The sequence below is a fragment of the Leucopleurus acutus genome (assembly GCF_964270905.1).
Source record: "Leucopleurus acutus genome assembly, chromosome: 9".
Lineage (NCBI taxonomy): Eukaryota > Metazoa > Chordata > Mammalia > Artiodactyla > Delphinidae > Leucopleurus > Leucopleurus acutus.
This window is the reverse complement of record NC_139144.1, coordinates 104,297,018-104,322,070: the sequence shown is the minus strand read 5'-3', so window position 1 is coordinate 104,322,070 and position 25,053 is coordinate 104,297,018. Positions and strand designations below refer to the sequence as shown.

Below are 25,053 nucleotides of genomic sequence, written 5' to 3'. Positions count from 1 at the left end.
CAGAGGGGAAAAAAGGATCAAGAGAAAAAGACTAAAAAGGCATGAAAAGTGTGAGCACAGTCGAGGAACATTTCTTCCCCGCTGGCTAAGAGCTGCCTATTTGGTTTGAAGCAAAAAGTGAGCCTACAGGAGACATTCCCAGCAAGAAGTAGATTGACCCTGACTCCTGGATTCTTCCGGGTTTAAGTCCAGTGTCAAATGAAGTTCCAAATATATCCCAAATGGATGAAAATTATGTATAAACATCAAAGGAAAACAGGTTTACTACATAAAAACTTACAGATTCAAAAACATAATCTACAAAGGGAAAAAAAAATCAATTGAGAAAAAAAGTATCTGCTCCTGACAAAAGCTTCCTGTCTATTATAAGGAAGAGTTCACAGTATAAACAAAGTGTGATACATATAAAACAGAATATTATTCAGCCCTGAAAAGAAGGAAATTCTGACACATGCTACAATGTGGCTGAACCCTGAAGACATTATACTAAGTGAAATACGCCAGTCACAAAAGGAAAAATACTGTAGGATTCCACTTATATGAGGATCTAGAATAGTTACAGTCATAGACACAGAAAGTAGGATGGGGGGGGCGGTGCCAGGGGCTGGAGGAAGCAGGAAGAGGGAGCTATTCTTCAATGGGGTCAGAGTTTCAGTTTGGAAGACGAGAAAGTTCTGGAGACGGATGGTGGTAACGGGTGCACAGCAATGTGAATGTACTCAATTCATCAAACTGTACGTTCAAAAATGGTTAAAATGGTAAATTTTATGTACATTTTATCACAAAAGAAACTTTTAGGTAAAAAAAAAGATCATAGAAATCACAGCAATAGGAAAAGCAATAAAACACTGATATGTACAAAACACAGGACATGAATAGGCAATTCACAAAAGAGAAAATACAGCTAATAAACCCATGAAAAAATGTTTAAGGTCAGTTATTAAAAATGCAAGTTGAGGGCTTCCCTGGTGGCGCAGTGGTTGAGAGTCCGCCTGCCAATGCAGGGGACACGGGTTCGTGACCCGGTCCGGGAAGATCCCACATGCCGCGGAGCGGCTGGGCCCGTGAGCCATGGCCGCTGAGCCTGCGCGTCCGGAGTCTGTGCTCCGCAACGGGAGAGGCCACAACAGTGAGAGGTCCGTGTACCGCAAAAAAAAAAAAAAAAAAATGCAAGTTGACAACAAATAATCAAAAATATTAATCAATACTGACAAGAGTTCTAACAATGTGGCCTCTAGTACACTGCAGATTTCAGCGTGAAATGGTATGCTAAAGATTCAAAATTATTAATACTTCTGTACCCCCAAATTATATATAATTTTTATACTTTTAATATAAAAAATGCTAATATAGAAACCACTGTGCAAAGATTACTTCATATTACTTCTTAGAAAACCAAGAAATTGGAAACAAAAGTAAACATCTAAAAATAGTGAAACTGCTAAACAGGAAATATTCACTGGATAGAGGATTGTATAGCCATTAAAATGAGGATTATGAAAAGAGTGTAAGAAAATGGGGGAAGAGGGACAGAGGACACAATATTGAATGCAAAGTCATACAAAAACATGGGTGAAAAGATTATATGAAGATATACTAAACGTTAATATTTATGTTAATGGGACGTAAAAAGTCCCACAGATATCTTTCAAATTTTCTAAATCACACTTACAGTTCTATAATAAAAAAAATCTTTACAAGAGTTGTGAAACCCTGGGTTACAGCCTGTGTGTAAAGACCACAGAAACTCCCAATACAACTTCCTGATCTATTTATCCAGACGGAGAAACTCACAGAGGCAAGACGGCAACACAGAGCAGAAGCAGCTGCATCTCGACATGGCTTTCCTGGCCTTCTGGCTGCCGATGGGGATGACACTCGCCACATCCAGCCAGAGTTGTGAAGACAGCTGAATGAATTCTCGTCTTGCCACTGTCTTCATACCTGTAGTCACATCATTATGGAAGGCACTGCAACTTGCCTACCCTGTACCCATTCTCCCTTCTGCCTTAATGACAGACCACTGATCAATCACAGGCCCAGAGGAAAAGCATTTCCCAGACTTCCTCATGGACAGGGGTGGCTAAGTGAGTAAGTTCTGGCCAATAAGAAGCAAAAGCTGATGGATGTGGCTTCTAGGAAAGCTCCTTACAGGGGTGAAGGCAGACTCAAGCAGTAGACTCGCTTCTGCTTGCTCTTAATGCCTTCTTTCCTGGAATGCAGAGGTGATGATGGAGCTGCAGGAGCCAGCGTGGGGTCACCAGGTAACCGTGGAATGAAAGCCATACGCTAGAGATACTAGAGCACAGAGACCGCTAATGACAGACACCAGGATGCTGCCCTGCCAGCACTGCCCTCCCTACTACACATGTATGTAAGGAAAATAAAACCCTTAACTTGCTAAAACCAATATTTAATTACTTGCTGCCAAACGATTCACCATCTGTGAAGAATTTACATTAAAACCTACATACTTCTATTTAAGGGAATGTTTACAGTGTAATTAGGCTCTCCTGGCTCCTGAATCAAATTCAGCATTATTAAAGGCATATTCTTATGGGTTCTGAGAATCATAATCATAAACCCATTTTTTCCTCAATCCTCCATTTCTTTTATGTTTACCACCAGTAACTGTTCCTTTAGGAGACCAATTTAAATGAAACTTTCCCCAAACCATTATTTACAACAAGATCTAAATAGGAGATATCAAGTTTTTCTTATTTTTTTTTAATACTGAAGCATATGATTAAAACATCACATGAATGCAAGTTACACAAACAAATTTATTCATAATAATGGTGAAACATCATCTGGTATGAATTCAAAAATAAAATTAATCCGTTCCATAAAACCAATCCATATTTCTGGATAAAGATAGCAAACTGAACACATGTACCTAATACTGTTCCACCCCCAAGCCTCTCTATAACTGCAGTAAAGAAACCTTTTTAAAAATATAAATCCTGAAGGGAGGGAGACCAGGAGAGGAGATAAGGTACTGTAAGGTGGAAAGCACATGGGCCAGGGGTGACGGACTTAGCATACCCAGGGCTGTCAACCTTCGCACTGGCTGGTGGCTTCCATACTGGACACAGCGGGTCTACTTCATTCTCAAGAGCCAAGAAGGCAACTATCACGGCGAGTCAGGACTTACCACATGTCATGGACCACATGTCATGGTCAGCTTGACTAGGCTAAGGGACACCCGGAGAGCTGGTACAACATCATTTCTGGGTGTGTCTGTGAGGGTGTCGCTGGAAGAGATTAGCATTCAGCGGACTGAGAACAGAGACACGCCTTCACCAATATGGGCGGGTGTCACCTGAGCCACTGAGGACCCGAATGGAACAGAAGACGAAGGAAGGGCGGCTCTCCTCTCTCTAAGCTGGGATGTCCGTCTTTGCAGCTCCTGGCTCTCAGGCATTCTTGATCAGCACGTGCTGCTTGCTCTTCCTCCTTGATTCATATTCAGGCTGCCAATCTCTTCTAAAGGTGTAACTCGATTTCCACTCAAGAGCACTGCAATTCTTTAAAATATATGCTTCTGTTTTGAACTCTGGGCACTTCAGTGTTGGAGAAAAGAGTAGGATTCCCATTTGCTATCTGCTCAATCCACATGACCGATACAGCCAAGTCTCCGAAACGTCTTGAAAAACATGAGCCGTAATGAGCTCATTCTCACCTATATGCTCAGGCATCTGTTCACCGCAGCCAGAAAGAACAATTTGGGGGGCTACTGAGGGACCTTTAATTTAACCCCTTTAGACTCTCTTATACCAAAAAGCATTATCTGATACAGCAGTTCAGTAAATGTCTTCAACTGACTTCTAGCCTCGGCCATAAATCTCTATACCTGCTTTACTCCCCTTGAACTATTCCATTAACTGACGACTAAGGGCATAAACCTGAAAGCAATGTACCATTCTCATTACTTCCTCAATCACATCATGCAATGAACTGACCTTGCAAAATTCAAAGCACAATACACAGAACACAATATCTTCTGTGTTTAATTTAATAAACTTGATTATTTCTGAATATTCATTACAGGTACTCATTTTTGGCAAATGGACTTTTCCATATTCACACCAAACTCCTCCAACTCCTTCCGAGAAAGTGGTTTTATCTTACTAGCCTATAATGCCAGCGAAAGCAGAAAATAATTTCCTGTAGGAAACAATTCCTGTGGGCTGTGTCCTGGTGGTGTGTGTCTGCTCCACAGGCTAGGACTAAGCGTCCCTCTGAGTGAAGCGAGAGGGCACCACCTGGCATGGGAAGCTGAGGTGGACAGAAGGAAGCTGCTGGGCGGCATGCACTCCTGCAGTCCTGTCCAACAGGTTGGTACACAATGCGCGAGAGATGGAAAGACGCCAAATGGGACAGGTAGGAATCTGTGATCTGCTGAGGCTTTAAAGACAAAGCCACTCAGACACACCGTCAGTTTCCTGGTTCCATTTATTTTACATAAACCACTGCAGACGCACAGGAGAGAACACACATGGTGGCCTGTAAAACACAGTATTCACACTTGGCAATTCCTAGTTACGGCGATATAGCCAGAGAAAAAGATCAGGGCACTTTCAAGAACTTGTTGTAATAGATTTTAAATATACAGATTCCACTAACTACCATAATAGCCTTGTAGTTAACATATTTTAAGCCAGATAATTCTAAAGAACACTCCATATTTAACATTAGAAAGAACTATATAATTGGGGATCAGGGACCTTTTGACAATATACTTGCATGGAAAAAATCCAAAGCTAAATTATGGAGGTTGTAATGTGCAGCTTATGCTATGTGCAATTGCTCTCCACAAAGCAAGTGTTCTGTACATGTAATTAATTTTAACTTAAAAAGAACATTTCATGGAAGGAACCGTGAAGTTGAGTCGAACAATCAGAACAGATTCCATAACCAAGAGATATTTCTTTTCATTTCTCTGTAATGCTTTGTTTTGTTTGAACAAGATCAATTAAGTACCACAATATCAGGGCCCATAACTCAGCTCAATTTTATTTTAGAGTGCGATTTAAACGCTGGCAAAATATCATCTTGACTCGGTTTCCTCTGCTATAAAAGAAGCAAAAATCAGAGTCATCCGGTTACTTCTCGAGGACATCCAAGTGCACAGTTGGTTTCCTACCCAAATCCATTCCTCCCTCCACCTTCCTTGCTGTTAGAGGCCTGTTTAGGTACCTACCCTCTTGGGGCCAGGTGGTCAGACATCGTCCCCTCACCAGCCCAAGGGAGAGAATCTTGATCAATCTAAACCTGTCAAGGGAATTCCATTCCCCTTGCAAGGCACCAGGCTAGGCATGGACGGATGGGGTAAATCTGCTGGGAAGGTTTCTAGGAAAGGGATTCCTAATTCCTAAAAAGTGCTTCTACCTCTGACAGCAAATACACCAAGAGGTGGTAAAGGAACTTGGGCAGCCATCCTGGGGCTTGAGGGGAACCAACACAAGAGGCCAAACTACTGAACTAGGCTGGTCCTTGCCTCCGTCCCTGAGCTGCTGAAATAACGAGCCCTGGAGCGGCCTGACTCTGGCCTTTCTGTTTCATGAGATAATAAGTCCCTTTTGGCTTTCAAGCATTTTTGTTGAGCTTTCTGTTATTTGCCCAAAAAGCACCCCCATTCATACAAACAGCTTTAGCAGGCATTAGAAACTCCTCAGGGAAGAACCCCTTGGGTTTAAAATCTACGCAACTTGGAATTGACAGGGATATACTCTTCTTAGGTCCAGTTACTCACCATTAAAAAATAATGATCCTCAGGCTCAGCTCGAAGATATTTAAAAATCACTTGTTCCATGAACCTTTCCATTAGATCCCAGTCTTCAATTATTCCGTGTCTTATTGGCCACTAAAGCAAGAGAAACCAAACTACATCAAGCTCCAGTTCACACCGGTAAGAGCAACAGTTTAACAACAGCACTGGCCCGGAAGAGATGGAAGACAGCGAGCTGCTGGACAGTGTCCCTCTGCACGGAGTGAATGTTAATTTATAGAAAGAAACAACAGGCACTTTACCAGAAAGGGTCCGTGACATTACTGTTTATATTCCACTCCACCCATTTCTAAGCACAAAGAATCGTCTTAACAATGGGGTAACAGATGGAAACGCAGAGCTAATCCACAATACCATTCGATCTGGAGTTTGGGGAGTGGTTTTTTTTTAGAACAAATGTCTAGTTAAATAACTTTAGTGCTTCTTTTCAACTGATCAATCTGCAACTCTCCACATATGACAGGTCAATTAGTCAACCTGCAGGTTTCCACAGGAGCAGACCTTGCTTTCCACATAACCCAGCGGTCCCTGAGTCAACTCTGCATTTGTAAATTCACTTGATTCCCCACATCAAAAGTACCCTCATCAAAAACAACAACAAAGCCTCTTTTCAAACATAAGAATAAAATATATTCTACAACTCACAAGTACAGTTTCTACATAAAGCGCCACTTTGCATCACTCCTCCTGCTGCTCTGCTCTTGGCTGTGCACTTACAGAAGCGAATCCCAGCAGGCGTTTACCTTTGTGGCATACGTGGGTTTATCTATGGCTTCGTCCCCTATGAAGAAGTCCAGGTCGTCGACACCCCTCAACACCCTCCTCTGGGCTTGGTCGACCACCTTTGCAGACTCTCTGATGGCAATACCTTAGGAAAAACAATACAAAGAGCCCATCACCATACTCATTCATTTTAATGGTCAAGAGAGGATGATAAAATCCCTATGTATGGACAAGTAAATTTTCAATATTACGGTTTTATTTGGAGTCGAGTGTGTTCATAGAAAAGACTCTACCAATGAGTAGGTAAAGTAACACAGAAACAAGTTACCATGTTCCAGCATTATTTTCAGCATGGCACAAAAGAACTCAGCTGGTCTGCTTTTAATGCTGACAAAAGCTACATTACTAAATTTCTCAGTTTCATCTGAAAAAAATTCCTCAAGATGGTAAGTGAAATGCCCATGGAGTATCAAATAGATTACAAATTTTACAATATAAAATAGGAGACAAAATTTAAAATATAATACAGAAGAAAAGAGTAAACTGAAAAATGCCTCATGTCATTTTCATGAAACTGTCAGATTTAAAACATATTTTTAGTCTTGTTACCAAAAAAAAAAAACCTGATTTCCCATTAAAAGAAAAACTAAGAGGTTGCTGACTAGTATCTGACAAAAAGAAAAGTACAATAATCAAACAATTGTATTATGTAAAAATATTAATGGCTTTTTTGAAACATTATTTTAATAAGAGCTTAACCTTGATACTTAGGAATATACTTAGCAGTAAATAATCATATAAAACTTAACTCCAGAATTAACATCTAATGAAATGTGGAAAGCTTCACAAAGATTCAATTTTCCATTTAAACTCCTAACCCCTGGTTAAACTCTGAGTTCCTAAAAACTACTCTTCATCAAATTTATTCCAGAACAAATTAGTAAACAAATACAATTATTTTTAAAGGTAGATTATCTGAAATCCCCAATTTATTACAAATGAAGAATAGCAAGAAAGCTACGGGAGTGAATTTTAATCCTTTTTCTCAGAAAGCTATCTTTAAGTAACAGGCTAAAGAGGTGGAAAAAAAAAAAGGACAGAAATCACTTTGCCCATCTCCTTTTCTCACTCCAACTCATTGCCACATTTAGTCTCGAAGCTTTCAAGTTACGAAAGGTGGCACAAATCTAAAGGACAGAATTTCTGCAGGAAATGCTAGGGGCTGAGCCTAGAGAAAGCATCCCTGTCGGAAGCAGTGAGCCCATCAGGGCCATGAGGCTAAGGATGGGGCCAGAAAAGGAGGGCCAACACTTACTAAGGCAACCTGTGGAAACAAACACAACCCATCTCTGAACACCAACCATGCCATCCAGTGGGGCACTGACACAGAATCATCCGATGCGCCAGGCAGCATTTCAAGGGCCCCTGGAGAGAGGGCTTGCAGCAGACCTCAAAACTCCTCGCAGTGTGGCAGTGCCAGATTCCACCCTCTGGGCAGACCAAACTTAACTATGCCCGAATTTAGAATTAAACTGCCAAGTCAACTTAAAAGACTGTAAAGAGACAAAGACAAAAAGATCCTTCAATTCATGACTTCATTCAAGTTTGCCAAAAATTTGAGGGCAATGTATCGACCCAAGTGAAAACTCACCACCTTAAAGAAAACAATGCTAACCTTAGTGAGAATGAAGCTACCACGCTCAAAAATTCACCTGAGAACAAAGTAAACCTTATCCCTCCCAAAAGGGAGACGTAAGTACTCTGACCCCAAATCACAGGAGATGTATGTTTTAGTGGCCTTTAGCAGCAGCAGCAGCGACAAACCATAAAGCGTGCTTCTTTTAACTATTACACGGAAGCAACTACAGCCATGAAAGAGAGTAAAGCTTTATAGAGCTTATATTCAAAACCTTTTGTTCATACCTATGAAAAGCAAGATGTGGTCCAAATAGTCCTTGCGAACATGATGGAGAAATGTGTCTAAAGAGTAGCTATCAGTGAGCACCTCTGAGTATTCACGGAGTATGCACATGACTCACTGTAGGACACAGATCCAAATCACCCGCAGCTTTCTCCAGCACACCACAGCTTCCTACAGGACCCTGACTCAGGTGTAAACAAAGACAAGTGTGCGGAGAACATTAAGATGGAAAGGACGACAAATATAACAGGTAACAGGATCAGCACCTAAACATTCCAACTGCTTACATACATGTGGCATCTCCATGCAATGGAATAGCATGAGGCCACGAAAAGCAATACAGGAGTTCACGAAGTGACCCACAACGTTCTCAGAGATGGAGCGTCCGGAGGAAAAGAGCAAGGTGCAAAATGGTGCCCGTGGTGCGCCACCACTCAGGTAAAACACGTCTGTGTACATTCGCCGGCACATGCACAGTTACCTCAGGAAGGAAGAAACCAGAAACTGTAGCTGCCATCTAAGAGGGGAACTGGGTGGTAGAGAGTTAATTTTCGCTGTACATCTTTTTACAGCATTTAATTTGTATGTCACATGAATGTATTACCTATTCAAAGTTAATTAAATTTGGACTTCTGCTTCTGGAAAGATGGAGTAAACATACTTTTCTCTACTCCTCTCACTAAGCACAGCTAGAATCCCTGGACTTTATATTTGAAAGAAACATAAAATGCTGAGAGGTGAAGAGAAAGCAGCAGACTGGCTAGGGACCTCAGGACCCAAGGAACAACACGCTGGTGCCTTCCAGGTTTTCGTTTGTTTCATGTGTCCTACACTGGCTGCCAGGGAAGCCAACAACCCAGAAACACCAGTGGGAACAAACAAACACAGTCCCCAAAAGCCTGCTGTCTCCAGCCAAAGGAGGTGAAAGGGGCAGTGAAAACATACAACTGCCCGACTCCAATCAAACACGACAGAAAAACAAACCCCCCACATGCAGTGTAGACACCACGCAGGAGCCAGGACTCATCCCACCCCTCTGCCTCCACACCGGGGTCCTGCCAGAGGAGGCCTGGTGGAAAGTCAGCACTTCCACCCCTCACCCTTCCGGCGGATGGTACCTGCAGAGGCCTAGTCAGGGGTCTGATCCCCCGCCCACAATCAGCAGCAACATGGAGCCCCTCCCCAAATGAGTGTCAACAAAGGCCAAGAGGAAAACCTGAACTTCAGCCCCAAACTGGCATTAACAAAGGGTATCCCCCTTCCCCTGCTGGAGCGATATCAGAAATGACTTGCCAAAGCTTTAGATTTAAATAAGATCTGGAATCTCATAATATAATACCCAAAATGTCCAAGTTTCAATAGAAAAAAAAAAAAACTCTCACCATAGCAAGAACCAGGAATATCTCAAGTGAAATGAGAAAAGATGATCAATAGATAGCAACACTGAGATGACACAGATAACAGAATTACCAAACAAGATTTTAGGAGCCAGCATAAAATGCTTCAATGAGCAACTACAAATGCACCTGAAACAAATGAAAACTAAAAGGAAGTCAGCAAAGGAACACAAAGTCACAGCAAAGATAAAAGATATAAAGACAAAACCCACAGAAATTTTAGAACCAGAAAACACAATACCTGAAATTAAAATGTCAATGGATGAGCTCAGCAGCAGAAAACGACAGGGGAAAGAGTCAATGAACTTGAAGACAGCAACAGAAATAACCCAACCTGAACGACAAAGAGAAAACAGACTGAAAAACAAATGAACAGGGCTCCAGGGACACGTGGGCTGGACAACAGCACATCTGATATTCATGTATTCCGAGTCCCAGATGAGAGGAGAAAGGAGGTAGGGCTGGAAAATCATCCAAAGAAATTACGGTTAAAAATTTGTCAAATTTGGGAATTCCCTGGTGGGCCAGTGGTTAGTACTCCGTGCTTCCACTGCAGGGGACCTGGGTTCGATCCCTGGTTGGGGAACTAAGATCCTGCAAGCTGCGTGGTGAGAAAGAAAAAAAAAATTTGGCAAATTTGGCAAAAAAAATAAAAGAAACCTATAAATTCAAGGTTGAATAAACTCTAAAGAGGATAAACCCCCAAAAAAATCCAAAAACTAAAGAGCAAAGAAAAAATTCTGAATGCCTCCAGCAAATTTCTCATCAGAAATCAGGTAGCCCAAAAGGAAGTTGCATATTTTCAAGTGTTGCGAGAACTGCCCACTCAGAATTCTATATTCAGCAAAATTTCCTTCAAAAATGAGGAGCAAATCTAGACATTCTCAGATGAACAAAAACTAACAGAATTTGTCACCAACATATCTACTGTAAAAGACTGGCTAAAGAAAGTTCTCTAAACAGAGAGGAAATGATAAAAGAAGGAATCCTGGAACATCAGGAAGGAAGGAAGAACAAGAGCAAAAATATGGAAATTACAATTACTTTCCTTCTCCTCTTGTGTTTGCTAAATTATGTTTGGCAGTTAAAGCAAAAATTATAATGCTAATGTGCTTCTCAATGTATAACCTCAATTAAAACAGAAAGGGAGGAGGGTAAAGGGACATAAAGGGAGATAAGGTTTCTACATGTCACTGAAACTGGTAAATGCTGCCACCACAGACTAAGAAAAGCTATGTACATATAAGATAATAACTAGACCAACCACTTAAAAAGCTACACAGAGAGAAGCACTCAAAACACCACGGATATGGGACTTCCCTGGTGGTCCGGTGGTTGGGACTCTGCACTCCCAATGCAGGGGGCCTGGGTTCGATCCCTGGTCAGGGAACTAGATTCCCATGTGCTGCAACTAAAAGCCTGTATGCCACAACAAAGATCCTGCGTGCCACAGCTAAGATCCAGCGCAACCTAAATAAATAAATAAATAAGACACCACAGGTAACTCAAAATGAAATTCTAAAACATACTCAAGTAATCCACAGGAAGTTAGGTAAAACAAAACAAAGAAATGAAAAACAGAAAGAACAAACAGAAAAAGAACTAATCAATAATCACAATAAAAGTAACGGTCTAAACACACCAGTTAAAAGACAGATATTGGTAGAGTGGGTTAAAAAAACGTGACTGAACTCTACATTGTCTACGAGAAACTCTCTTCAAATATAACAATATACAGGCACACCTGGTTTTACTGTGTTTTGCTTTTATTTAGTCTTTTTTTTACAAATTGAAGGTTTCTAGCAACCCTGAGTCGAGCAAGTCTACTGGTGCCACTTTTCCAACAGCATTTGCCCACTTCATGTCTCTGTGCCATATTTTGGTAATTCTCACTATATTTCAAACTTTTTCATCATTATTATATTTGTTAAGGGGATCTGTGATCAGTGATCTTTGATGTTACCACTATGACTTGCTGAAGGCTCAGATGACGGTTAGCATTTTTTAGCAATAAAGTATTTTTTTAATTAAGGTACATACACTGTTTTTTTAGACATATGCTATTGCACACTTAACAGATGGCAGTACAGTGTAAACATAACTTTAAAATCGACTGGGAAACCAAAATTTCGTGTAACTCGCTTTATTGTGATATTCACTTTATTGCAGTGGTCTAGAACCAAACCCACAACATCTCCAAGGTATGCCTGTATGCAGGTTAAAACTAGAAAGATGGAAAAAGATACTCCACAAAAATATTAATCAAAGAAAGTATGAGTGGCCATACTGCTATCAGAAAAAGTACACTTTATAGCAAAGAAAATTGCCACTGATAGAAAGGGACATTAAATAGCAATAGTCAATCTGTCAAGACAGAGCACTCCTAAATGTGTATGTACCAAAGAATGCTGCAAAATATGAAACAAAAACTCAAAGGAGAAAAAGACAAGTCCACAATTATAGATATAGACTCTACCTCTCTCTCAACTAGTGATGGAACAAGTAGAGAGAAAATCAGCAAGGATACAGAAGAACTCAACACCATCAACCTACAGGATCCAACCGACATGAAGAGAACATTCCACCCAACAAGAGCAGAACACACATTGTTTTCAAGTGCACATGGGACCAAAATAAATCTAATACTGGACCATAAAACGAACCTCAACAAGTTTAAAAGAATTAAAACCATAAAAGTGTGCTTTCTGACTACAATGGAATTAACTCAGAAATCAATAACAGAAAGATAATGAGAAAATCCCCCAAATACTTGGAAACTAAACAACATAGTTCTGAATAATCCATGGATCAAAGAGGAAGTCTCAGGGAAACTAAAAACTGCATGAACAGAATGAAAATTAAAATACAAAATATTAAAATGTGTGGGACATAGCTAAAGAGGTGCTAAGAAGGAAATTTTTAACACTACATGCTTACATTAGAAAAAAGAAGTCTCAAATCAATAATCTAAGTTCCCACCTTAAGAACCAAGGAGAGTAAAATAAACCCAAAGCAAGAAAATGGAAGGAAATAAAGAGCAGAAATTAGTGAAATTTGAAACAGAAAAATAGAGGAAAACCAATGAATCAAAAAGCTGATTCATCGAAGTTAAAACTTTTGCTCTGCAAAAGACCCTGTGAAGAGGATGAAAAGACAAGCTAAATGATGGGAGAAATTACTTGCAAACCACATATCTGACAAACGACTCATATCTAGTATATACAAAGAACCCTGAAAACTTAACAGTAAAAATACAAGCAACACTATTAAAAAATGAGCAAAAGACACGAAGAGACATTTCAAAGATGATATGCAGATGGCAAATAAGCACATGAAAAGATGTTTGCCATCACTGGCCGTTAGGGAAACGAAAATAAGGAGGAGAATGAGACATCACTGCATACTTACTGGAACAGATGAAGTAAACCAGTGACAATGGCAAACGCTGTCAAGGTGAAGCTGGCTGTCTCATACATAGCTGGTGGGAGTGCAAAATGACACAGCCACTGTGGAAAGCACTCTGGTAGTTACTGAAAAACACTAAACACAAACTTGCCATACAACTTGCGCTATGCACAGGATTTAACCAGAGAAATGAAAAATTATGTCCACACAAAGACCTGTACACAACTGTTCATAGCAGCTATATTTGTAATAGCTAAAAACTGGAAATAACCAAGATGCCCCTCAAAAGAAGAATGTTTAAACATCTGTGGTACACATCCACACACTGGAACAATACCACTCAGCAATAAAAAGGGACAATCTACTGATACATGCAACAACCCGGATGGCACCCAAGGGCTTTATGCCAAATGAGCAAGCTAATCTCAAAAGGACACATATACTGTATCACTCCATCTCTATAACATCCTCTAAACAGCAAAATTATGGGGACGGAAACAGATTAGTGGTGGTCAGTGGGCAAGGACGGTGGAGGGGAGGGATATACGTGTAATTATAAAGAAATAACATGGGAAATAACACGTGTAATTATAAAATAATAATACGTGTAATTATAAAGAAATAACACATCTTTGTGGTGATGAAATAATTCTATACCGTGACTGCAGTGGTGGTTACAGGCATCTACACATGGGATAAAATGACAGAGAACTGCACTTACACTGTTCCAATGTCAAACTCCTGGTTTTGATATTGTACTATGATTGTGTAAGATGTAACCTGTGGAGGGAACAGGAAAAAGGGTACACAGAACCTCTCTAAACTCTCTTTACAACTTCCTGTGACTCTATATTTCAAAATAAAATATTTTAAACACAAATAAAATATAGTTGTAAGGTATGTATGAGCTTGTAAATTATTTAAACAAATTAAAAAATAAAACACCTCAGTTAGCTATAATGATGAATCAAAACTAAGAAGATTAAACTTAAAGAACAATGTAAAAGTTCTGCAGATCAAAAATATATATATATGGGTATAGAATGTGTATAACCAGAAGACATAGGCTATTCTCCAAGTGCTAAAAAGTCATCGGAAGGCAATCTAAGGAAGATTATCAGGGAGAGTATATCTAAGGAAGAATACACCTAAAGATTTAGATAAAAATTCTATATCTCAAGAACACTTGCTACAGCAGTTGACAGACAACAGTAATTATTTTTTAACATTTATTTATTTATTTGTTTGTTTGTTTGGCTGTGCCAGGTCTTAGTTGTCACACACAGGATCTTTGTTGCTGCATGTGGGATCTTCGTTGCGGCATGCAGGATCTTTAGATGTGGCATGCAGGATCTTTTAGTTGCAGCATGTGGAAACTTTAGTTGCAGCATGCAAACTCTTAGTTGCGGCATGTGGGATCTAGTTCCCTGACCAAGGATCAAACCCGGGCCCCCTGCATTGGGAGAGCAGAGCCTTAGCCACTGGACCACTAGGGAAATCCCGACAACAGTAATTTTTAAAATAAAAATATCCAGTATATTTCTCAGAAGAATGTCAAACATTTTACTAAACCTTCAAACAATAATTCCTAACTTATATAAACCATTCCAAAGAACAGAAAAGAAAGCTAACAACCTCATTTCATAAAGCCAGTATAATTTTGATGTACAAACCAAACAAAACTGGTACAAAATAAAGAAAATTATACACTAATCTCACTTTTGAACATTGATAGAAAAATCCCAAATATTTGCAAATACAATTGAGCATGTACTTGATATTTCATAACTAAGTAGGGTTTATCTCAAGAATAAAATAAGACTGTTCAACATTTGAAAAATATATCAATGTAATTCATATTTGGAGCCTAAATGTCAAAACCACATAATCATCTCAAGAGATACACAAAAAGCCTTAAATGTCAACATCTATTCATAATTTTTAAAAAATTTTTAAAAACCTCTTAGTAACCTAGGGATACAAGAGCACTGTATTAACCTGAAAAAGCATTTCCACAAAAACCTACAGCAATCACTAGTGAAACAGTAAAATCATTCTTTTTAAAATCAGAAAGACAAAAGCACCAGCTATCCCCAGTTCTAGTCACTGATAGAAGTTCTAACCAGGGCAGCCGGATCAAGGGAAAAAATATGAAGTATTGGGGTTGGAAGAGACAAAATAACCATTATTTGCAGTTAATACAATAGCTTGCATAGAAAACTTAAGAGAACCTGCAAGCTACTCGAACAAATAAGACAGGGCAGCAGGACTGTTGGATTCAAAAACAACTTTAAAAATTCAGCAGCATTCCTACTATGGTGGCGACAAGTAGAAAATTTAATTTAAAAAAATTCACAACAGCAAAAAACCATAAAGGTACCTAAAAATAAATATGGCAAAAGGTATGTATGAGCTTTTTAAAGAATACTGAAAAACATTACTGAAAAACATAAGAAACATGAATAAATAAAACATATATACCATATTCCTGGATAGGAAAATTCAATTCATAAAGATATCAAAATTTTTTTAATATTTATTTATTTAGGCTGCGCCGTGTCTTCGTTGCGGCATGCAGGATCTTTAGTTGCTGCATGCATGCGGGATCTAGTTCCCTGACCAGGGATCGAACTCAGGCACCCTGCATTGGGAGTGTGGAGTCTTACCCACTGGACCACCATGGAAGCCCCAAGATACCAAGTTTTTCCCAAATTAATCTACAAATTCAAATTAATCTAATCAAAAAAATCAAATTAATCTAATCAAAATCCCATCATAATTTTTCACTGACCTTAAACTGATTCTAAAATTTATGATAAAGAGTAAGGGCCTAAGAATAGCCAAAGCTACTCTGAGAAAGAAAAAGGAGAAGGAACCAGACCCACTGGATATAAAGAGACATGCCAAAGTAATAGTATTTAATACAGTATGAATTTGCAACAGAAATATTCCCAACCATATACAGACCATATACAGAGCCTCAATATGATTGAAGAGGCACCCTCCAATAAGTGGTGCTGGGGCAACTGGCCTTCCATTTGGAAAACAATTAAATTAACTCTCTCCCACACCATAAAAAAAAAACTTTTTTCTTAGAAGAAAATACAGACAGTCTTTATGACTTTAGACTATAAATGCATTTTTTAATAGAAATAAATTATAAAAAAGGTAAGACTGAAAAACTGAACTACATGAAACTTTTAAACTTCTGGGATTAAAAAATAATTTTAGGGCTTCCCTGGTGGCGCAGTGGTTGAGAGTCCGCCTGCCGATGCAGGGGACGCGGGTTCGTGCCCCAGTCCGGGAAGATCCCACATGCCGCGGAGCGGCTGGGCCCGTGAGCCATGGCCGCTGAGCCTGCGCGTCCGGAGCCTGTGCTCCGCAACGGGAGTGGCCACAACAGTGAGAGGCCCACGTACCGCAAAAAAAAAAAAAATAATAATAATAATTTTAAAGACATCTTAAAATAGGAGAAGAGGGACTTCCCTGGTGGCGCAGTTGTTAAGAATGCCCCTGCCAATGCAGGGGACACAGGCTTGAGCCCTGGTCCGGGAAGATCCCACATGCCGCGGAGCAGCTAAGCCCGTGCATCACAACTACTGAGCCAGCGTTCTACAGCCCAGAGACACAACTACCGAGCCCACGTGCCACAACTACTGAAGCCTGCACACCTAGAGCCTGTGCTCTGCAACAAGAGAAGCCACCACAATAAGAAGCCCGCGCACCGCAACGAAGAGTAGCCCCCGCTCGCCACAACTAGAGAAAGCCCACGCACAGCAACGAAGACCCAACACAGCCAAAAATAAATTAATTAATTATAAATAAATAAATAAAATAGAAGAGGATATTTACAAGACACTAGTATTCAAAGTATACACAGAGTTTCTGTAACTCCATAAAAAAGACAAAAAAATGCAACAGAAAAATGGGCAAATACACAGACAATGAAAGGTGCTCAACCTTCCTAGTAATCAGAGAAACGCAGACTTATAAAATAAGACATCATTTTACATTCATTAGACTGGCAAAAATTTAAGTCAAATAAGATCAACTGTCGTCAAGGATGTGCAGAATCAGAAACTCCCATCCACTACTGATGGGCATTTAAATCAGTCGAGGCGCTTGGAAAAGCCGTTTGGCAATACCTGACAAGGCTGAAGAGGTGCATACCTGAGTGATGAAACAACCCCATTTCTCATATTTTCTCTTGGGAAACTAGCACATGTGGCTAAGAAGATACTTACTGTATCGTTTTGTACAACAGAGAAAAAACTGGAAAATGCCCAAATGTAGATTCACGTATTAGATTTTTGATCTAGATCTGTATATAGCAACACTGATATATCTTAAAAACAAAATATTGAGGATTCAAAAAAAAACAATGCAGAAAGTTATTTACAGTATAATTATCATTTTTGAAATGTTTAAATTCACAAAATACTACATGCTGTCATTGTATCCTGCATCTGTAACGTAAGGATGAAGCGTGGACTGAATACAGCTAATGTCCAGCAAAGGAGGGAGAGCGGGGAAGGACTGGAGGAGAGGAAAGGGGGCTGGCACTCACAGGGATGTATGCCTGTATTACGGCACTTACAAGATGCAATTGTGTTAACATTCGTTCATTCTGGGTGGTAGGTAAATGGGTCTTTGTTATATTACCTTTCTTTCTTTTGTTTTCCAAAATAAAGATTTAAAAGACATTCAGAAACAAAAGCATCTCTGGGCTCAATCCCTGTCTCCAGTCTAGACCTTTCCCCAGAGCATCAAACCTTTTACCCAGTTGCCTACAGGACGTTTACACCTGAACTCTTCAAACATTAACTGTCTAAAATGTACTTACTTTCTCCTGACCCCTCCCACATTCTCTTTCTATGGATGTGATCACCACACATACACTCCTCTGCCTGAAACTTTTCAATGACTCTCAACTTTCTCCAACAACTTAAAGGAAAAAAAAAAATAGGTAGAGAAAACCTTTCTTCAAACAATCAAGCAAATTCTGCACAGAAGCTCAAATAAATAAGATACAGGCAAGGCTGCCCTGGTGGACCAGGACAGGGCCCGGCGACTCTCTAGTCTGGGACAAGGCCCCTGAGGGAGCCTGGGAAACAATGCGAAGGTTCCCCATTTGCAAAATAAAATGACAATTCCTTAAGATACAAGTGCTGGCACTTCTCCACGTTCCCAGCCCGCTCTCCCACCACGCTCTGCCTGGGGGGTGCCTCCCCTCTGTGCCCACCAGAACCAGAAAGGCCCTGTCCTGGCACTCTCCACACAGCCACACACGTACAGACAAGCTCCCTTCTCTCTTTGGAAGCCACTTTGCATCTTGAACTTCACCTTGTGAACAGAGCCTCTGTAACGACCAACAGGGTTCGGTTGCCAGGACTGAGAGTGCAGCAGGCCTGCTGCCCAAGGTACCCGAGGCCCTCTGCCCACCTGTCCCAACGCACTCCCTTCTGTCCCCCACGGCTTCTCTAACTCTTGCAATAAATTCAGCCAAGGGTATAACTCTTCCTTTACTCCTGCCTCCTTGACCTTTTTCTTTCTAGCTTCCACCACTGCTGTTCTCAGCACCAATGTGAGAGCTGCCGCGCCTGCTGACAGTGAATGGAATCCTGCTAATAGCTGACTTCAATCCCCTCTCTGTTAATGATGACAGGTGAAGTGGTGCAGCCAACTGAATGCTGCCAACAACTGTATTAAAGCAAGAGGTGCAAGGTAATCCTCTTAGAGCTGCTGCACTTCACAAAGTTAAAACTAATCTGCTTTGAAAAATCAGAAAGTCCAATTCCAATTTACCAATTCAGCATGGAATGATCCAGTTCTCTGGCATTCACAATATAAAATTCACAGAAGACTGATCTACCCTACAGAATGCCAATTGTTATGGATTGAACTGTGTCCCCTCAAAATTCCTATGTTGAAGTCCTAACCCGCAATGTGACTGTATTTGGAGATGGGACCTCTCAGGTTAAATGAGGTCATAAGGGTAGAGCCTCAGTTCCACAGGACTAGGGTCCTTATAAGAAGAGAAGAGATACCAGAGGTCTCTCTCTCAGCCACGCACACACACAAGAAAAGGCCATGTGAGGACACAGTGAGAAGGCACCATCCACAAGCCAAGGAGAGAGGCCTCACCAGAAACCAACCCTGACGGCACCTTGATCTTGGACTTCAAGCTTCTATTCTGTGATAAAATTAATGTCTGTTGGTTAAGACATCCAGTCTACGGTATTTTGTTATGGCAGCCCTACCAGACTAATACAACAAATCATGAATTTAAAACGAGGACCAGCAGACCAAGCGTGCCTATTGTCAAGGACACCCCATCATAGTAACCAAGTATTTAGACCTAGAAAATCAAGTTCATGATCAGTTATCCAGCAAGCAAGGACCTGGAATGAGGTGAGTTAAATGTTCTCAAGGAATGAGGGCGCACTTTCTAGCAATCTGAATACCCGTATCCACCAGAAAGGCTTTGGTCTCCCTTGAACGAATACTAAGAACTCAGCTCCTTCCCCGTCACTCTGCGAGGCTGCTCACGCTCTACCGGGGTCAAGCAGCCTGTTGCTCAGAAGTCCCTGCGCCCACGACAGCTTACAGTTTCTAAGATCGTGACTTATCTTACAAGGGCTACATTTAGGAGACAGAACTTCACTCCACTCTTGACTGACATACCTGCCTCTTTGGTAAACGGTCTCCAAAAAATAACCCGGAAGTTAAACAGTTTCAGAGAAGAATTCTACCCTGTGGACAACCAACCTGACCTTGGGGTCTCCTGCGAATAAAGAGTGGGCAGGATGCACTCTGGCCAAAATGTGGACATTTCTTCCCTTATTATGCTCTACTGACTAACATTTAAACAAAAACAGAACACTTCAGAACATAATAAAACAGGCCTCTCCTTTCAAAAAAAATAAAATATCTTTCAATAAAGTGAATAGTGTAATACAATAGATAGTCCACCAAAGTGCTAAGTTAATAAAAATGTACTTACTTAAAATTACAAATTAACCTTAAGGAACCACATATACGTCTTTTAAGTAGCTGAGACATGTATGACTGAATGAAGGCCTCTGCCAACCACCCAAGCTGAAACTCCAATGACTGTGACAAAGGACTGTATCAGAAGAGAATCAAAGGACTAGAAAGTTGGGAGGGTTTAGGTGACAGCTACGGCCAATAGCAATACTCAGCAGCCAGATGGCAACATAAATAACTCCCCAGTAACCAGAACAATCATCTAAAAGAAGACGGCAAGTAAATTCATATACCGTGAAAAACAGAATTAGAATGTTTAGAACAATTATAAGAAACACAATCCTTTATAAACCGAGGGTGGAGCTTTACTTACATGAAGGAATAATGAACTGTGGCTCAGTGTTGCCTGCGTAGCCAAGCTTGGTATACCTAAAAGCACAAAGTCATCAACACATGTTTAGATAATAATACTCTCCTCTATATCCCATTAATGTCTTTTATTATAAGCTCTCCAAGTCCTAAAATATCAAGACTGAAAATACGCCCGTGAAATTAAAGAAAAAAAAAAAAACCTCCTGATGACTAAGAATCAAACGCTAATTTCAGATAAGCAAGCAGTTACAAAAACATAAAATATTATGCCTGTTTCTACTGGAAAAATTCATATATTAACACATGAATTACATTTGTGTATCCCTAATAATTTTAAGGTGCTTTCATATTCTTTTAATCTTTACAAAAATCCTACAAAGGAAGTAAATATTATCCCTGTTTTGCAGATGAGAAAACTGAGGCACTGAGAAGTTAATTAAGCTGCCCAGAGCCAAACAGCTAGTGAACAGAAAAAGAACCCAAATCTAAATATGCAGGCTCCAATTCCAGAGCTGCCTCTCAAAAAAATGTACTTACTTCCCAAACTTCACGAACTTTTGGGGGGGTTAGGGAATTCCATAATTTTCTTAAAGTGTCATGGCACATGTCTAGAAGAGCTACTGCCAGGTACTGAGAGTATCCGACAGAAGCAGCTCTCTATCATCTCATTTCAGAATGAGCCCATCTTCTGTCAAGATACTCTTTATGATGGATTCCAAAAGTCTTAACTAAAATGAATGCCAAAATACTACCATCTGTTCCAAAAGCATTTGCTTATCTCCTATATTTAAAAAAAAAAAAAAAAAGTGGGGTGGGGACCACCCCCCGGAACCATCTGCTGGAAATGTGAGCCTGGAAAGACTCCTGAGTGCCCCCCTTCTCAGCAGGCCCTCTGTACCAAGCGGTCAGGTCGAGACAAGGAGCCATCATTCTGCAGTAATGCTCCCGAGGAATAAAAACGCTTCCCAGCAGTGCTGAAAGCAACTTTATTAATTCATGCTATTTTACAAGTTATTTCAAGATGCTTGATACTAAATTTTTTGATGTAATTATTACATTCCAAGTTCTAATAAATTAATTTTATGATTTTTAAATGTATTTTAATCGTATGCTAATTTTACTGTTTCTGAACACACATTAAATAAATAAGATTTAGGGAAACAAAAAAAGCAAGTCGGGTCCACTTAAATCATGCCTTACTGCTCAGCCTCCAAGGAACTAAGGTCTTGGTGTCACAAGAGTTTGGGCAAGGCCAGGACCTGAGACCCGTCAGGCCCAGCAAGGAGTTTATAAAAGTCAAGACCCATCTGAGGGCACTCCCAAGTTCTACCGAAGTACACAAACCAAGTGGACCCACAAGTCCTCGACTCCAGGGCTCGCCAGACCCAAAAGCAGAGTCGAAGCCAACCCACAGTCCAGGGGAGGCAATATATACTGAACTTTAAGAATTCTGGATCATCTTCAACTGAACCATTTTTCTGGAAGTAAATTCCAAATAACAAATATAAACGAAGTGAATGACTGACCCAAAGCTAAAGAAGTCCAGAGAAGCTAACAAGCAGGCCAGAAATCACTAGAATCACTGCACTGCACCTAAGTCTGTGCTTTTAACAGGGGCCACTTCGCTCACCAGCCACACCACCCACCTCGTACTTAAAGAAGCCCACCCTCCCACACTGTTAGATTATAAATTGCAGGATGACCAGAACAGGGTCCTTCTTTTTTTTTTTTTTTTTTTTGGCGGTACGCGGGCCTCTCACTGTTGTGGCCTCTCCCGTTGCGGAGCACAGGTTCCAGACGCGCAGGTTCAGCGGCCATGGCTCACGGGCCCAGCCGCTCCGCGGCATGTGGGATCTTCCCGGACCGGGCCACGAACCCGTGTCCCCTGCATCGGCAGGCGGACTCTCAACCACTGCGCCACCAGGGAAGCCCCAGGGTCCTTCTTCTTGATTTTATCTCCACCCTGGCACAGTCCTGGCTGTGGCAGACACTCCATAAGTATCTGCTGAAAGAGTTCTTACCAGGTGTAAGAAAAGGCAATCACTGGCAAACTGCTGGGGAAGGAACCAGTGTTTGAAAGGGGGGGATGCTGACAGTCAGAAAAACAATTTGATGGGACAAGAAAAGACCAAAGACAATTGTCTAATACAACCTCTCACACTTGGTTTTGTCTAATAGAGTTATTTCAAAAATATATATATATACCTGAAACAAATATTAATACCACTGACCCTCTGAACAACACACGTTTGAACTGCACAGGCCTACTTATGTGTGGATTTTTTTCCAACAAATATACAAAAATATATGTGTAGAAGATCGTGTGCAAGACTTACACTGAACTGGATAGCCTATCCTTACACAGGCGCAAGGTTAAGTGATATATAATATAAAATTAATAAATGAATCAACTATATACTTCAATAAAAAATAAAATAAATAAATAAAATAAATAAAATTAATAATGTGTTCATTTTCTTACTTTGCTTTCAAAGAGTTACATTACAGTATGCCTCCCTCTCTCTCTCTCTCTCTCCAGTACTTGCAGAACCTGCAGATCACTAGTCTATCATCACAGGTAAGTGGTGGTGTTTAAAATGCAACAATGTTTCCAAAACTGTATTATGAATATGACTGTAATACTGTTTACCATAAAAATTCTATAACAATTCATCCATCAGTGTATATAGGCTGGGCTACCGAGAAGCAGATGTATCAATTACACTAGGTTTCCATCATACTGCTGCCTCTTCGTTATTAATGCTTGAAATGCATTGTAAGTAAATATGAATTCCTTTTTCACATTTTCTTTTCATTTTTGATGTCTAGTGTTAGTAACACATATAACATCTACAGTGTTTTGTATAATACTGATGTAGGTACTGACAGATGATTCATCTTGTAAACAGATGATGTAAACTTATGGTACCAATAAATATAGTACAGTGCTATAAATGTATTTTCTCTTATGATTTTCTTTTCTCTAACTTACTTTAAGAATATAGCATATAATACATACAACAAAATATGTGTTAATCGACTGTTTATGTTGTCATTAAGGTCAACAGTAGGCTATTAGTCGTTGTTTTGAGAGAGTCAAACGTTATACACGAATTTTCAACTGTGGGGCGGGGGGGGGGGTCGGTGCCCCTAGCCCCACTGTTGTTCAAGGGTCAACTGTATAGAAAAATGCTAACATTTATTAAAATTAGGCGCTAAGTATCATTCATGTCCTTTATATTACTTTTAGTATTTCTGAAAGGCAACAGAGTGTATTGTATTGGTTGTGACCATGCACTTTGGCACCAGACTGCCAAAGTTCAAATCCCAGCTCTGTTATTTGCCAAATGTGTAACTATCTGTATCTCAGTTTCTCCATCTGTTAAAAGGAGGATCATAATACAACCTACCCTCTAGGATTAGTGAGTTAATATATTAAAAAGATAAATAGAACGAGCACTACAACAGTGTTAGCTATATGTTTCAGTTATTTTTTACTATTATTTTTCTGTATCTTTGAAATATTTCCTAATTTAAATTTTTGGAAAAAAAATTTTTATTTATTTATTTATTTATTTACTTTTGGCTGAGTTGGGTCTTCGTTGCTTCACGCAGGCTTTCTCTAGTTGCAGCACGCGGGGGCTACTCTTCGCTGCGGTACGCAGACTTCTCATTGTGGTGGCTTCTCTTGTCGCGGAGCACGGGCTCTAGGCGCATGGGCTTCAGTAGTTGTGGCACATGGGCTCAGTAGTTGTGGCTCGCAGGCTCTAGAGTGCAGGCTCAGTAGTTGTGGCGCACGGGCTTAGTTGCTCCGCAGCATGTGGGATCTTCCCGGACCAGGGATCGAACCCACACCCCGTACGCTGGCAGGCAGATTCTTAACCACTGCGCCACCAGGGAAGTCCCTGAAATTTTTTTTAAAAAACAGGACGTTCTGTGTCCCAAATCTTACTCAGTCTTTCTGCCATGCCCACTCTAAACACCACAAACTAATTTGTGAAGTGATGGAGATAAACTGCACCGGCAGTGAAACTAAAAGTACCACGTGTCCTTCAACAACCATGGCTCAACTCCATCCCAAGTTCTGTGCCCTGAAATCATAAACAATGGCCCACAGCAGCAAAAGGTCAGGCTGCAGAAGTGCATGGGGCCCTTTTCAGGCCCACAGCTCTAAAATTCAACTACATACTGATGATGCCACTACCACATGCCACTTGGCATCAGTTGCTAGAGTGTTCAGATTCTGAAGTCACCATGTTCTGAGACAGCACAACCTTCACAGGAGGGAGGCTTTCTGTCACAGAATCACATGACTACCTTGCAGCAGTAACATTCAGCAAACAATGATCTTCATGACTGAGGCAAACTAACATTAAACTATATTAATATTTGTAGGTACTAACAACTAACTATGAGGTCTTCCCTTCCTTTGCTAGCAAAACTGAAACAATTAAAAC

General features: G+C 40.4%; 1 protein-coding gene across 3 annotated transcripts in view; it reads right to left on the bottom strand.

The window, feature by feature from the left end:
* ACTR3B (actin related protein 3B) overlaps positions 1–25,053 on the bottom strand; it is a 105,436-nt gene that overhangs the window by 68,323 nt on the left and 12,060 nt on the right. For all 3 annotated transcript variants that reach the window (XM_082846717.1, XM_082846718.1, XM_082846719.1), the window contains exons 2-4: positions 20,598–20,653; positions 6,535–6,659; positions 5,756–5,866 (exon numbers count right to left, since the gene is read on the bottom strand). In XM_082846717.1, the coding sequence (XP_082702843.1) occupies positions 5,756–5,866; positions 6,535–6,659; positions 20,598–20,653 (292 nt within the window). The remainder of the gene's footprint in view (positions 1–5,755; positions 5,867–6,534; positions 6,660–20,597; positions 20,654–25,053) is intronic.